The sequence below is a fragment of the Asterias amurensis genome, chromosome 3 (genome assembly GCF_032118995.1).
Source record: "Asterias amurensis chromosome 3, ASM3211899v1".
In the NCBI taxonomy this organism is placed as follows: domain Eukaryota; kingdom Metazoa; phylum Echinodermata; class Asteroidea; order Forcipulatida; family Asteriidae; genus Asterias; species Asterias amurensis.
Genome location: NC_092650.1, coordinates 21,826,598 through 21,843,447, shown reverse-complemented (window position 1 = coordinate 21,843,447; position 16,850 = coordinate 21,826,598). Strand labels below are relative to the sequence as shown.

The window sequence follows — 16,850 nt, the reverse complement described above, 5'->3', positions numbered from 1 at the left end:
ACAAGGGTGGGTTTTCCCATTATTTTCTCCCGACTCCAATGACCTATTGAGCCTAAATTTTCACAGGTTTGTTATTTTATATATAAGTTGTAATACACGAAGTGTGGGCCTTCGGACAAAACTGTTTACCGAAAGTGTCCAATGGCTTTAAGGCGGTTGCCCATTTATTTAAACCAAAACAAGTTGCGGGGGTGGGGGAGGGGGGCACACACTACACTTATCAGCGATAAAACTGCAATAAATCAAACCCTTTTTCAGTGAGTAATTATCAATACTTGTTTACTTTTCTTCAAGAATATCAAGAATAGACAGATTTCAAAATGTATAGATTAATAGATCTGTCAAAATGGAAAACAGTATCCAACAAAAAATGAACAAAGCAAATTTGTTAAAAGATAAATATATAGGATAAATTTTCTCTAATAAAAACAGTCTCTTTAACTGGTTTTCTAATCTAAAACCAACTTAGAAGAATGTCTACAAACAGTTTTAAAGTCCTTCCTATTCCAAAAAGGACAAAATGGTTTCTTCACCCATCTATAGGCACTGTTGGAAGCAGGATACACGAAACCAACGCTTCCGATTGTCTTACATCAATCAGATAGATCAAGACCCAAAAATGCCTCGCATAGTACATTGCTAATTTTTGCTAAGCAAATACATGTACACTCATTAACCTGATAATAAATCTTAAAGACATTACATTTATTTGATAAGTGCAATTATTGAGTACATACAAAAATATATATAATTTTACATCTTCCCACAAAAATGAAATTTGGACAACCTTCAACAATGATACAAGTCAAACTAGTTAGAGTTGTAGGGCAAAAAATAAATTATCAAAAAAAACAATTCAATAAACTATTAAATTATTACTAAATTTATACTAAATTTATACACAGGATTCAAACTGCCTCTAACTACCGGGCAATTGGTGGCCTAGTTGGTTATTAGACACTGTTCTAGAATGCAAAAGTTGTGGGTTTGAATCCCACCTCAAGTAATTTGCCTGTAATTTGTTACCACAAAACTTGGGAAAGTAATGAGTTCACAGTGCTAACTCACAACAGTTTAAAACCAAATTAATATTGAAAATACCTTAAAGACACTGGACACTATTGGTAATTGTCAATGACCAGTCTTCTCACTTAGTTTATCTCAACATATGCATAGAATAACAAACCTATGAAAATTTGAGCTCAATTGGTCGTCGAAGTTGCGAGAGAATAATGTAAGAAAAAATGCCCTTGTTGCACAAGTTTTGTGCTTTCATGAGCTTGATTTCGAGACCTCAAAATCTAATTCTGAGGTCTCAAAATCAAATTCAAAACTTTCAGTAAGAAATTACTTCTTTCTCAGAAACTACGTTACTTCAGAGGGAGCCGTTTTCACAATGTTTTATACTATCAACAGCTCTCCATTACTCTTTACCAAGAAAGGTTCACTGCTAATAATTATTTGGAGTAATTACCAATAGTGTCCACTGCCTTAATAAAGAAAAGCATAAGAAGGATATCAACCATAAAGAGTCGAAAAGAACCTGTTCCGATAAACAAAATAAGATGGGCAACGCAAACATGTTATGTGGTGCAATCAAGCAAAATGAGTTAGAAAGGAATAGACCGATCCACTGAGCTCCGCCCCATTGACAAATCACAACGCAACGAAGGTCCGACAAATAAGGTCCGACATACGTGCGCGTATCTTGGCACGTACGGCAGAGTTGTGCAGAAAGGCATTGGAGAACCCCACGTGTTCTTGCTCACACGTGAGTCGTGGGCAGAGCCTAATGGATCGGTCCATTATATTTACTCTGAAAACTCACTGATGATTAAGCTTACAACAGTAGCAATCTTCCTGAGAAATACTTCAACCTAAAATACTGTCAATGTCAAAGAAATAGCAATGGGGACTCCAAGGACGCTTGGTGGCAGCAGACTTACCAGGTAAAATCTATTGTTCTCGGAAAAGCGCATGCTCAGAACTATGTAAACATTGGACTTATACCTGGTAAGTCTGCTGCCACCTGTCGTTCAAAAGTCTTCAATTGAAGTTTAAAAAAAATACCAGTAATTACTAGTTTTCATATAGTGCTCTATCTATGGCGTCTCAAAGTGCTTCACATATTTTGTGTATACACATTTCTTTTGGATTACTTAGGACAGCTTTTTGTGTTGCACCTCTTGTATTATGGCTTGAAAGGTGTTGCTGTGCTACCAGCAGCCACTTCAAGAAATATTGGGGCAAACCCCCTTATAGTGTAAATTGATTATTTTATGTGCATTACACATACATGGGACCAAATGGTTTTACATACCATACTGCACTCATAAACACTTCTTACTTAACAAATGGTGACTTTAGTCGACCAAGCTCACAAAAAAAACACAAAAAAACATTCAAGTCTGGGCACACAGGCTACTTGTAATAAAGTTGTAAATTTGTCCATGATCACCCTCCATACCCTAAGCTTACAACATTGGAAAGAGAAAGATCTGATCTTTCCAATGACAGTAAAATAAAACAAACTATAACTGCTATTTTTTGGAGTTGAAACATCCGAAATGCCTTACACCTAAGGAATGAGAAATGGTTATGTATAAAAAAGCGTTTGAGATTACAGATCACACTGAGGAAAACAAGACAGAGAGCTGAGACACAAAGCGCCCTCTATCTGGTCGGCATTTCGTGGATGGCTGGAATGTCGGCAGTGGGATCCTCTTCTCTGAGCCCTTCACTCTTTCTCTCTTTTCCGATCAGCTCAAGTAGAGCCTGAGCCTCCGGGTTCTTATCCAGCACACTCTTCTTTTCATCTTCGTCCTCCTCCTGGGAAGAAGGGAAACAAATAATTTAAATAAATTTCCTAGCCACATCACAAACTCGACAATACTTATAGTAAAGACCGGTGGACAGACAGAGTCCAAAACAGAAACAAGCCAACAAACTGATGAATCATAACAATGGTTTAAGAGAGATCCACCAAACTCAACCATACTTAAGTTAAAGCCTAGCGAATTTTGGTGACATAACAATCTATCCCCTTAGCATGAAGCATTCACAGGAAGTATGAACCCGGCTTTATAGCGAAGAACAGCGGCAGACAGAAGGCCCCCACCACAGAAACCAACAAACCAAACAACCAACACCCCAACAAAACAACCACCCAACGAACAAACAAACAACCCAACCTTACCTGTGGTTTCTTTGGCAGTGGACCAACAGCCCACACTTCAACTGTATCAATCGTGAAGTCCTCCTTGGATGATAATTGAGGGCTGTCATACGTGGTGCATTTAGGTCTGGCACGGCTATGCCCTTCACCAAACTCCTGATTTATCCACAGTCCAAAGTAGTCAAACTGGCCGCCCATACCCTGTATAGAAAAAAACCCACAAAAATCCAGAAGTGATTAAAAGCCCACTGCCAATGAATTCTACTGTAAAAGGGTAGCGACGAGTTCTTGAACGGCAAGTTCGTTGCCGTGTGATAAAGATCCGAGCCGAAGGCGCCTTTTTCCGCACGGCAACGCTCCTCCGAGGTTTTAAACGGCTGCTTAAGAACGAGTCAGTACTCTTTTTTTCCCATTCATAAATGCCCTTTTGTTAAAAAACGTAACAAAAATACAATCATAGACACTTTGACTCGAGGTTCAAAGGATTTTTTTCCAAAAATTTTGTGAAGAATGTTTGATGCGCGTTGGTTGTGTGTACGCGTGCACACGCTTAGAAATGGGGGCACACGTGCGTTGAAAAATAGATTACGCCCTGTTACTAATAGCTATGAATTTCGTGAAAGCTTGCCAGCGCCAAAGCTTACAAGGTTCAAAGCCTGCTTATACATACATTTAGCTTTGGTTTTGCAAGCCCTACTCTGCAATCTGGGGGTTCTATTTGGTTTTATCGCCATTTTCTTATGAATTTGATCTAAGTTATCAAATATAATATAAACAAAAAATAAATAAAAATAAACAAATAATAATAATAATATATATATTTTTTCTAATTATTGTTTCTTTGGGGGGGCTGAGGGTTTTAAAGAACAAACACCCGAGTTTCCAGTTCAAAACAGAGAAATCAAATCCCCGCTCATTAATCTTTTTTAACCATCCAATCTCCAGTTAAATCCAACCCCATACATCTGCAAACACCATTTTACATTACTGCCTAGAGATCATGTCTGCTGCCCTCTAGAGTCCCAAAAAAATCTCTAATTTATGTCTTACCAGACCATTGGGCAGTGTCTGTTGGTCAATGTTGAGATACATGTAGTGCTCATTCTGCCCGCTGGGTTCATGGACACCGACCTTGGGTGCCAGACTGAACAAGAAGCAGCTGCTCGAACCTGACATACCACAAGGACAAAATGCAAAAAAAACCTTCTATAAAATCTTTAAAAAAGGAAGTTTACAAATGCTAATAAACTATTTGCATGTTAGATTTGAATATTTTCTTGTACAAAATGGTGCTTGATCACATGTAACCACTTTAATTTGAATTCCTAAGACAATCGAAACAGTTGCTATGTCACATGATTCGCGGGGCAAGCTTTTGCTTTAGTTAAGTAAGAGACGGTGAACACCCTTACACAATTCTTAATGGATGTATATGGCACAATGGTACCAATCTTTGTTCATCTGGAGGTTGCTACACAAAAGCTAAACCATTTGACATAGTAAACTGTCTCTATAGTCTGAGGAATTCAAATGTAAGTGGTACTTAGTGACTGAGCGAGTCATTGTACTAAAGAGCAGTAACTGTTAACAATTATGTAATAAAGATTGCTGACACTGTACTGGGATTAGTGTCAGGTTAATCCGCTTATCGACAATAAAAGGGATTAAGATGTCTGGAGTCCTTACACATGTTCAGAGCTGACTCAGGGTCCCAAATCGCTCAATCAAAGGCAGCGTGTCTATTTAATCTTTTGAAGCTCTGATTGATAAACCTACCGACAAAACTGGGGCCAAGTTCCCAACTCTGTGACGCGAAACCACCAAAGACGTTCCCGTCTGTGTCCCGCACCAGCACAACCGTAGGACCTTTGTTCTTAATATGCGACAGCAACGTGGCAAAGCTAGCGCCGTGGAGGTTGGACGAGAAACAGAAACGCCACTGGTCTTGAAGGTGCCGGGGTAGATGATGGTTGAGAATGAGTAGGGTAGGAATGTGGAGCTGACTGCGTACTCGACGCCAGTCAATATCCAGGCAGGCCGGTAAGCACGGCATGTGGAAAAGAACAGACGAGTCTGAGCAGTCATCAGATGATGCCGCCTGTGGGAGGATAAAAATATCAGGGAGGATAAGAATATCAGGCCGTATCAAAATTGGCGACTACAGCTACGACCACACAGCTGTTGCAAAGGGTATTGCTATAAAGACGTCCAATACCCTACCGCATGATGACGCGGAAATCCAACCTGTATCGGTAGCTGTAGCTGTAGCCGCCAAATCGGACACGACCCAAGTTCAAACCCCTAATAATTTTGAAAACTGTTACCAAGTCAGTTTCCCTAATGGTTTATTACTTGATAAAAAGTAGCATCCTAAATAAGGTGATCCCTTTCAAGGTTCAAGTCCCACACAGGTAAATTTGTCTTTGTTTAACCCAAAATGTAAAAAGAAGAAATTTCACTTGCAGTTGTTAAAAAAAAAAAAAAAAAAACCTTTGGATACACTAAGTGAGAATACTGGTCTTTGACAATTACCAATACCAAAATTGCCAGTACCTTAAAATCCAGAATTTCAACACAAAGCAATAAATTCATCGGGGTACACATCACGACAATCAAACCTTTATCAAAATTTCAGCTGATAACCTGTTTTTACTTAGCAAGTTTGTTCTTTTCTTAGCAAGATTTTTTAAAGCTTATATTTAGAAATATTTGCCCAAGTATGGCAATGAACGTAATGGCAGTGAACTTACAGCAGCAGGCGTTTTAGAAGTGTCAACAAAGCAGAGATGAAACACAGCCGTGAAGACTTTCTGCATGAGTGGAGTCTGTTGAAGCCAACGCTCAAACTCCTCCTTACTCACTGGTGAGCCCGTTGTCTTTCCTCCTAACAAATGTACATTGGAAAGTGAGGCATAAAATAACAAATCTGTGAACATTTGGACTCAGTTGATAATCAATGGGTGCGTTCGTTTAGCTTCCCTGGGTCTACCCTGCGGTGCTCACTCGGGTGAGCCCCTGACAAGAGCTAAACGAACGACCACTCACCGCTCTCGTTGTGACGTCGTTTACCTGGGGGCAGCCCCCAAGTGACCCACTCCACAAGCAGGGCACTGGGGCTGACCTGAGTGAGCCCCTGAAAGGACGTCAAAAGCTATTTGAACGCACCGGGGCAGACCGGGGATGACCCAGGGAAGTTATACGAACGCACCCAAAGTTGCCAGAGAATAATGAAAGAAAAAACACCCCTGTTGCACAAGTTTGTGTGCTTTCAGATGCCTAACAAAGGCTTCAGGCCTGAAGTCTTATATTATTTGATTGAGAAATTACCTCTTTCTCAGATAATGCTCACAATGCTTTATACTATCAACAGCTTCCCATTGCTCGTTACCGAGTAAGTATTTACGCTAACAATTCTTTTGAGCAATAGTGTCTAGTGCCTTCAAAGGCTCTGGGTACTTTTTGTTGGACACAAAACACAAAGATTTACATTAAAGTCACACAAGTCACGAAAATAATTTTTGTCTCAGTGAGAAAAAAGTTATTTTAGTTTTACTCATATCTCAAAAACTACAGCACCTCAGCAAGTAATATTTTAAGGTCGGCTTTCTACTATTATTTTTTTTAAACGGTGTAAGTTTAATGTTAATCTATGGACATTGTGTTTTGTGTTACAAGAAGTACCCAAATCCTTAAAGGAGTGAGAGGGAAGAAACTGAAAGACTCAACAACTCTTACCAGCACTAAACATCCTCATGACCAGGTCGATGAAGTTCTTGTTGGATTCCGGTGTGCAGACTAAGTCCCAATTCTTCATTTGATTACAGGTTTTTAACGCCTCTTCATAAGATTGTAGCAAGGAGCCTATGAGCTTTGGTGGTAACAAAAAAAGACTTAACATAATTATTTAGGTTGTAGCGTGCCTGATGGGTAGTTTTGGTGCAAGACCATAAACACATAAGTCACATTGCAACTATACCACCATATGGGGGAATTTTTTCAGGAAATTTCATGCAAGAGAACTTTAAAATAATTGTTTTAAGCTAAAGCATTTCCGGCAACACAATTTCACAAGAAGTTTTCCACCATGACCATATGCTATACCAAAGTTTTGTGTAAGTCTTAGTGACTGGTGAAGTTTACGACTCGACACTAGTCGCAAATCATTTTGGTGAAAGGATTAAAGGATTGTGTCACTGATGTCTGATTGTGTTTTGTAAGTAAATTATGTTGCTGTGAATAGTCGTGAGCAACACAGTTGGTTCACCGAGCAAGAAGTTGTGGCTATTTTTACAGTAGTCGTGGTGGCACGATTAAAGGGAAGGTACACTATTGGTATGTCAAAGACCAGTCTGCTCACTGTGACAATTTGAGCTCAATTGGTCGTCGGAGTTGGGAGAAAATTATGAAAGAAAAAGCACCCTTGTTGGACGAATGTGTGTGCTTTCAGACAGAATAAAACACTTCTAGCTAGAAGTCTTTTATTATTTTAGTGAGAACTTATCTCTATTTCAAAATCTATGCTACTTCGAAGGGAACCATTTCTGACAATGTTTTATACTATCAACAGCTCTCCAATGTTTGTTACCAAGTCAGTTTTTAAGTTAATATTTGTTTTGAGTAATTACCAAACGTGTACCTTCTCTTTAACCGAGTAGTCGCAAATCGACGAAGCAATCAATAGTCTTGACTTCGACACAAGTCGCCCAGGCTTAGTTATATGAAAATACTTAATTAATAACTACTCAGTAATAACAAAATATTGGCATATATAAAAACTAGTGAAACCCCCTCCACTCCCTCAAACAAAAAGAATCAATCACGACCCCTTACCTTTGACAGATGACCGACAGACACAGCGTTCGTGCCCTCGTCAGCAAACAGCGAAAACATCAATCCACTCTGTTGATCCACAGTCCCGTTCATCAAACAACCCATCGTCATGACAAACGCGTTCCGAGATATTTTGATCTCGTCTGGTATATTTTTGACCTTCATCTCTTTGTGGAGTTGTAGAACGATGGAGGACGGGAGCTTTCCTCCGATGAAGCCCTGTAAGTGGAGAAAACATTATACAATGATAAGAAGTGCTAAAAGACCCTTAGTGCCCAACACAGCTCAGCCACGACATGAACTCTGAGTAATAAAAATGGATCAATCGAGCAGACCCTTCACCAATGCAACAAAGTAGATTTCTTCCATGCTCCCTGGTCATTGCCACGGTGCCCTTGAAATGCTCCAGTTAATAATTTCCTCATATGGTGCCCTTTACCAAGGAGAAAATGCCTTGGTGCCATTGCCCTTTCAAAAATGAAACATACATGCCTGATAAGGGCTTCCTAAGTAGCGCTCAGGTCCCTCATTCAGTGACGCTCACAGCGCTTCAACATTTTTACCTGATCACTGTGCCATTTCGTTGAACTTTGACTGGTCCCGAGTGGACATTTGACAATGCATTTAAAACATCTTTCCAACCATATGCATTTCATAACAAACCAACTCGTCCCATCCAAGGCAATGTGTTCCTTTAACAATGCCTTTTAAGGAGAACTTTGCTAGAATCAAAAAAACTATAGACGTTGTGACCTATGTTTCCATTCAAACCGCCCTCTGTTGACAAAACACTGTAGACATGCATTTAAGTTAAGTTATACGTCATGTTTCGATGGGCAAAAATACACGTAGTCATGGTAAAATTGCATACACTTTCTAGCTGGCTGCAAAAGGTTTTGCCCAGCGGTATGCGCACGAATCGTGTTATGGTTTTCGAGTGATGTCAGAGGTCACATCGTCTATAGACAAACTATCCAGAGTGCCATCACAAATTATAGATGCCATCTGCCTGCAACATGAAATAAAGTAATGCAAGTTTGTGGTGTGTGTTTCCTAATTACCTGAAGCTGTGGTAGTGTGAAACCATCCTCCACTTTGTTAGGTTGACATATTTTCCTGAACGTTTGGTTGAGCTCTTCAACTTCGTGCTCCGAGAGGAGACTTGATAAAGATCCCTTCCCTTGTGTCCCTTTCGTCACTTCCTGGTCTTTGGCTGATGAGCTGGGGGACTGTCCCATGCTGTTGCGAGGCCGGACTACTTCGCTTCAATGTTCTTCCAAATATAAAAAGGCGTTTATTACCTGGTGCCTTTTGTTGGTGAATTCAAATCTTTTTATGTTCAACTATACCTGAAAACAAAATGTACATTTACGATTAAATAGTTTGTATGAACCCATTGGAAACACGGTTATTAAATTGAATGTTTTAATGTTTGTTTTTTCGTTTTTGTTTTTTTTTTTGGGGGGGGGGGGTTATACTTGCTTAATGCTAGGTAGGGGGTTGCACCAAACTGGGCCCAATTTCATGGCTCTGCTTACTGCTGAATTCTGCGCTTACGATCACTATTCTCTGCTTACGTGCAAGCGTCAAATTTCTGTGCTAGCTGTGTATAAGCGAGAATGCCTAGTACAATGTAAGTTCGAGTACACAAGCACACAAGCCAAAATTCACTGCCTACGTATTTCATGGATGGGGTAGTAGGAAACTTTTGCTTGTGCTAGCGGAAAAATATCTCTGAATCCTGCCACCCTCGTTATGAAATAATCCATCTTAACTAGCATGGAGGTAGAAATAGTTATACCTCCATGTCCCATGAATCCTGATGAGTAAAAAAGGTAAGGATGAAAACAATAACCATCTTTCCAATCCAAAGAAACCATTCGTGATGACTTACCAATTAATAATTATAGACAGAACGCCTTCCCGCTGTCACAGTGTCAGCGTGTCTGTTTGTTTACTTCTAGTTTCTGCCTTCGATTTGTTTTTTAATGAAAATATTATATTATGCAGCTAGGCCAAACGCTCAAAACCAACCAAGGTCAACGACTATCGCTTTCGATCACCTGACTGCTGCATGCGAGGGTCGAGGCCGATTAGACTGATGACTGACTGTCGACGACCACAGTCAACAACATCTGGTTGGGCGCAATCTTTGAAGTTGTCCTTATTTCAAATTCGCGCACAACAATTTGATCGTGCGCGCAAAATCATAATGTTGCTCCAGATTTTATTTCTATGGTCATGCACGCAGATGCAAAATGGCAAAAGATAATTGGAACTAATAATTGACAAGCCAATGAATAACCTGATCAAAGCACTCTCGCCGCCTCAACATTGATACAATCCTTAAAAAAATGGGGATCCATAATAAGAAGACAAAAACTAAGAATAGAACTTCAATATGGCTACCCAAAACCTACTCCTAGAACTATTTCGGTTTCGTTCGGCTATCGTCTCCCGTCCTAGAACTATTTCGGTTTCGTCCGGCTATCGTCTCCCGTGTCCTAGAACTATTTCGGTTTCGTCCGGCTATCGTCTCCCGTAACGGGAGACGATAGCCGGACGAAACCGAAATAGTTCTAGGAGTACCCAAAACCGTGCCAAAACTATGCTCAATAATTATGTGTCCGCGCACCAAACTAAATTACACTTTCCGTTCAATATGGCTCCCCCAACTACACGTTGCCATGATTGAAAGTTTAGTTGGGGGAGCCATTATTGAACGTGTAGTTGGGAGAGCCATTTGTAGGAAAGGTTTCAAACTTTTAGTGTCCACGTGCTTCTAACCAACAGTCTCACGCATCACAAATAGGGCCACACTGCAGCAGGGATAACATAGAAGATTTGCTAAGAAGGAGAGCCAATGTTTGGCCTTATATCTACCCCTGTGCGTATTGTACTAGGTAGAAGAAGAGTAACAGATGCCACTTGTCGGTGAACTTGAATGCCGAAATTGCGTGTGGAAAGATGCTCGCCGGTGGTTGTGTACCCTACTCCAGGAATGGCCGGTGACATCAACTTCCAGCCATTTGGGACTTAACACTAAATTTGCTCTATAGAAAAACCCCAAAATGCGAACAGACAGTGACAAAACTAAAACACATTCTTGGAAACAGAGTAACTTCCACCAAGGCGTAGTAAAAGGCACTCATTGACCAGGTGAGTGGACATTGAGGATGGCATAAACCAAGAACAATAGAAGATGGCTGACAAACAAGTCTGAAACTGGGATCCAGATCTGTGGAGGTTGTATATTATTGAATGATAGCAATTCCACGCTTTGATATAACCCTTTGGAGTTATGATTCCAAGGAGCTTTTGGGAACAGTCTACTCATCAGCGCTGTCAGAAGTCCCGGTCGATCTAATAAAATATTTGACACTTTCTTTACTTAATTTGGAGAAAAGTACATCAATTTTTATTACCATCAGGTACATGTAGACTTTTAAAAGTCTGAATTCAGAACAAGAATTCCATCAAGCTCAATTATTATAAATTTGTGCGAGTCAGCATTTTTATACAATTATTCAGGATCCTGAGTGTTTAATGTTGATTTTTAATTGCTGTTAAAGGCATTTTACAGAATGATTGGTATTTTGCTAACAAAACAGTTGCTGGCAGTTAACTGCCATTAACAAACTTGTAAAAGTTTGAGATCGATCAGCCATAAGGTAAGGGTCATAAGAAAATACACATTTTGAATGACATTGAATAAAACGCTCACTTCTGAGCGATAAACTCCATTGGGAATTTATTAGTTTTCTACTATCATCATCATAGACCGAAACTTAAGCCACATATTTTTTTGTTAATCGTCCTTTTTTTGCGGATGGTGGAGGGAGGGAGTTTTTTTTTTTTTTTTTAATAAGTTTTGTTGACATGCCAAAACTACAGCATTAGAATATTTACTTAATTTTTCCTAATTAAGTTTACAAGCGTAAAACAAAAGTAATAAATAGCTTTAATTTTCAAGCTCAAGGATTATACAATTTATTGTACCAACTTTTACATAAAGTATAACTCACCATGAAACAGTACTGCCATGAAAGGAGAGATAATAGTGCATAATATTATTATAAAACAGTCACTTATTATAATTTTGATAAATAAATTTAAGTTTTGTTGCCCGTTTTTATTCTACAATGGAATTCAGCGTTATCGCTAAATGTTGGTTGCACCAATTGGGAGTCAAAGAATAAGCGAAGCATGTATTCACATGCTGCCTGTATATCTCTATGTGCACTTTGGAAGACGGTAGAATAATATCTGTTCTTTACTTTCAAATAAATACTCAGGAAAATTCTGCGCTGTTTTTTATAGAAGAATGGTTTTTTTTTAAAACAGTATAAAATTATTGCATGTTTTTTCACAAAGAAATATACTGTGGACATGTAAATACACATACTATACACATTGGATCTCAGCTTCCACATGTTCAACATAAAATAATTAAATTATAAACTACAAGTTTTGGATTTACCCATATACACCGATGTGTGTTAGCACTGAATATATATACTCCGTAATTTTTCCGAGCTCTGTGAAAAAAAAATGGCACGCATTGTTACTTGGATGGAATTTGAACCCACGACCTTTGCAATTCTAGAGCAGTGTCTTACCAACTAGACCACTGAGATTGCCGGTAGCTAAGGGCAGTTCAAATCCTATTAGGATTTTACTTTAGAATTGCAAAGGTTGTGGGTTTGAATCTCACCCAAGTAATATTATGCCGGTGAGTTTCCTTAACTAGTACGTGGCCACAATGGAGTTTCCTTAATTAGTACGTGGGCCACAATGCACTTTTTGAAGGGAAGGTACACGTTTGGTAGTTACTCAAAACAAATGTTAACTTAAAAACTGACTTGGTAACGAGCATTGGAGAGCTGTTGATAGTATAAAACATTGTGGGAAATGACTCCCTCTGAAGTAACATAGTTTTTGAGAAAGAGGTTATTTCTCACCAAAATAATAAAAGACTTCTAGCTAGAAGTCTTTTCTTCTTATCTGAAAGAAGACAAATTCAAGTGTTCGTTCTTTCATCATTTTCTCGATGACCAATTGAGCCCCAATTTTCACAGGCTTGTTATTTTATGGTTATGATGGGATACACCAAGTGAGAAGACTGGTCTTTGACAATTACCAAACTTGTACCTTCCCTTTAAAGAAATATTTCATGCAATTTCTCAGGTTTTAACTGTATCTATTTGTGTTCATAGGCTAATAACATGTGTTGGAGGTAGAATGGAAGTCATTTAATCCCCCCCACCTGTGTACCTTCTCTATGCTTATGTATATCTTCTTAAATTAATTTACATAAATTTTAAGAAACCTGTCAAAGCTTTCTCTTGAGCACCGTTTAGAGCCTTCTTACCAAAATATATGTATATATAGGCGCTATATATATGTAGCCTTTGGAAATAACTATTAAAAGGTTAAAACATGCTAGAAAATTCATAACACAAAGCAGTTGAAAAAAAGTTATTAAATGGGTTAGATCAGCAAACAGAATAAATTCATGATATAAAATGAAAATGGCGATAATGCACAGTACATTTAACCTGAGAAGTCCTTAAAATAACATGTTTATCTCTTTCATTAGCAGAAATAAATTCTGCATTGTTTTTAGAAAAAAATATATTGCATGGTTTTCTCAAAGAAATAATAGTGAGGTCAACAAAACAGACAAAGGATCACAGTAACCACCTGTTCTATATATCTAGTTCTATTCTAAACTGTTGTACAGTTAAAGTCAGTGTGGACACTATTGGAATTACTCAAAATAATTTTAAGCATAAAAACTTACTTGGTAACAAGCAATGGAGAGCCATTGATAGTAAAAAACATTGTGAGAAACGGCTTCCTCTGAAGTAACATAGTTTTTAAGAAAGAAGTAATTTTCCACGAATTTGATTTCAAGACCTCAAGTTTAGAATTTGAGGTCCCAAAATCAAGCATCTGAAAGCACACAACTTCGTGTGACAAGGGTGTTCTTTCTTTCATTATTATCTCACAACTTCGACGACCAAGTGAGTTCAAATTTTCACAGGTTTATTGTTTTGTGCATGTGTTGAGATGCACCAAGTGAGAATACTGGTCTTGGACAATTACCAAAAGTGTCCAGTGCCTTTAAAGATAAACATAATTACATAATATATTATAATATATTGTAAGCACATGTATTTCATGTATACTTATATTCGTCATATACATTATGAGGACTGAAGAAAATTTAAGAAGTTTATGGAGCTGAGCTCAGAATAAAGGCTTTTCTCCGGGCTATGATCATTAACGACTTGTGTCCACTTGTCATTGTTGTAATAATGTGGAGCCTATGTAGGAATCCTCCTAGTTCGTTTATGGTGTGAAACCAATATTGCGAATATTCTTACTTTACTTTATTCTATTCTATTATTTGTTTTTCATTATATTTAAAACATTTTTGTTTATAAAAAGAAACCAATTGGCTCCTTTTTAGATCACTACAATTTTCCCACTTTTTTAATCATCTGCCCCTGCAGATGAAATTAAAGATAAATGGTAACTATTTACGATTATACATTAACAATATGTGTTCTGCTTCAAACAAGCCTGCTTCAACCAAATAGTAGGTCAAAATGAAGATAATTATTTCTGATTATACATTGTACAACGTGTTTTAGATCACTACATGTACATATACATGGATGATAGGCGACTGCATAATCGCAATAAAATGTCTTTTTGCGAGAAAAACTAGAGTTTGAGAGTATGGATATTTTGAACAGTGTTGTATTCAGGAAGATACCGTCAACTGTTAGTGTGGTGGGATTGTGCCTTTGATAATAGACAATGTGACCTGTGACATCACATGTTTACAAAAGAGCCACAGAGCCTGGACTTCCTGCAGGCATGATTTGTACACAGCCTACTGGAAGAAAACATTAAATCTTAAATTTGATGGAGATAGCACTGTCTAATTCTTTATCAACTTTTGATATGACGACAGGGGGCACATCTCAAAACTAATTGGCAGCCATTGCTATTCTGCATAAATGTTTTCCATAAAATGAACCCTGTGATGGCCCTACAGCCAAGGAGCTTTCTCCATTTGTAAATTAAGATAGGATTAGACACAAAATTTATTTTCCTACAAATGCGAAATTTAAACTGGCCTTGACTAAAACAGTACAGACAAAAAACACTAAAATTTAGAACAATAAACAGACAAGATGGATTAAACTAATACCAGATAGAGTGACTATCAATATTTAAGTATAAAAATATTTTTGAGGCAAGATTATTATTTTTTTTTTTACATACAATATTCATGTGTACATCACACGTGCAGGAACCCAGTGCACTTTATGGAAAAGAGAAGAGGTTCTCCTCATTGTTCCTGGTTTGATTGGCAGCATATTGTGCCACACAGCACTTTGTAAAACATTACATGGTGCTACGTAAAAGTAGTAGATCTCATAATTCAAAACACAGTCCCACATACCTTGCAGGAAAATACTGAAATCTGAAGTGCCTTGAGCGTCAATGAGTGACGGATATGAGTGTTATAGAAATGCTAATAGTCAGTTCATGGTGCTAAGTAAAAGTCAAAGGAGTACCCGGGTAAAAATTGCAGTTGAACCCAGTTAACTGAGGTCAACTGGTTCAACTGGATAGTGACCAAACTCGTCCATTTTACATATCAACCAACTGGTTTGGACTAGGTTTAACTGTGTTCAACTACGTTTAAATTATAAACCAGTTGGTGTCTGTCCATTTTCCATATTAAACCAACTGGTTTTCACTGTGTTTAACTAGTCTATCAACTGGTTTTCAACTAACTAGTTCCAGTTAAACACAGTTTAACTAGGTTCAACTAGAATTTTGACCTGGGTAGATCTCTTAAATCTCATACTCTACAGCTATGGCCGGATAAAGAATGGCACGTAGGTTCCTGGCTCGGGAGTAAGGATCTGCAATGATAAAATAGGTTGAATTATTGATTGGAAAAAAAGAAATTGTGTTTTTATTCAGAGGAGAGATTTGCAACCTATCCTACAACTTTCACAATAATGGATACCCTTTTTGTTACAAAGATACCCACCAGGCATGATATTTGGTCCCTGGAAAAAGTAGAAACAACTTTTTGAGCACAAGGGCTGACCAACATTTTCACAGCCGTAAGCTTTAAAGGCAGTGGACACTATTGGTCATTACTCAAAATAATTATTATCATAAAACCATACTGGATTAGAAGTAATGGGGAGAGGTTGATAGTATAAAACCTTGTGAGGAGCGGCTGAAAGCACACAATTTCGTGTGACAATGGTGTTTTTTTCTTTCATTATTATCTCGCAACTTCGACGACCAATTGAGCTCAAATTTTCAGGTTTGTTATTTTATGCATTAGTTGAGATACACCAACTGTGAAAGCTAATCTTTGACAATTACCAATAGTGTCCACTGTCTTTAATAGATGTGTTACGCTATAAGATGACAGTTTTTTGTTATTTATCCAGGGGCTTACAAATTGGAAATCCAACATAAAGGAAGAATATCATGCTTGACCAAATGAACAACATGTACATAGTGAGTTACCCTTTGCAGATCTTGTATTTGAGAAACTCGTGCACTTTTTGTTCATCATCGAGACAGTAGTCGGTAAATATTGAAATAACTGCTACATCAGTGGTTTTCAAACTGTCCTGTTGATACTTCTGAAATCTGTTGTACGTGCTAATAATAATTTTTTGTGAAATTGTTTTACTCATTTAAAACAGAAAATACAGCACCTCCGCAGGTGATATTTTATGGGAAGCTATTTCTACCATCATTATATTTAAACTTTATAAGCTTAAAGTAAATCTGT

The 16,850-nt window shown here is 38.1% G+C and overlaps 2 protein-coding genes across 2 annotated transcripts in view; both read right to left on the bottom strand.

Annotated features, from left to right (window-relative positions):
- Positions 1-262: 262 nt before the first annotated feature.
- On the bottom strand, positions 263-10,073 carry LOC139934385 (MTOR-associated protein MEAK7-like). Its single transcript, XM_071928599.1, has 9 exons — positions 9,900-10,073; positions 9,067-9,354; positions 8,006-8,224; positions 6,911-7,043; positions 5,926-6,059; positions 4,952-5,273; positions 4,226-4,344; positions 3,197-3,376; positions 263-2,829 (listed from the first exon to the last, which is right to left on the bottom strand). Exons 2-9 carry the CDS (start codon positions 9,241-9,243, stop codon positions 2,674-2,676), a joined length of 1,440 nt encoding a protein of 479 aa, XP_071784700.1. The 5' UTR covers positions 9,244-9,354; positions 9,900-10,073; the 3' UTR covers positions 263-2,673.
- Positions 10,074-11,448: 1,375 nt separating this feature from the next.
- Positions 11,449-16,850, bottom strand: part of LOC139934842 (xanthine dehydrogenase/oxidase-like) — a 50,958-nt gene continuing 45,556 nt past the window's right edge. Inside the window, exon 33 of the mRNA XM_071929250.1 lies at positions 11,449-15,954. Within this exon, the coding sequence (XP_071785351.1) occupies positions 15,904-15,954 (51 nt within the window). The 3' untranslated portion in view covers positions 11,449-15,903. The remainder of the gene's footprint in view (positions 15,955-16,850) is intronic.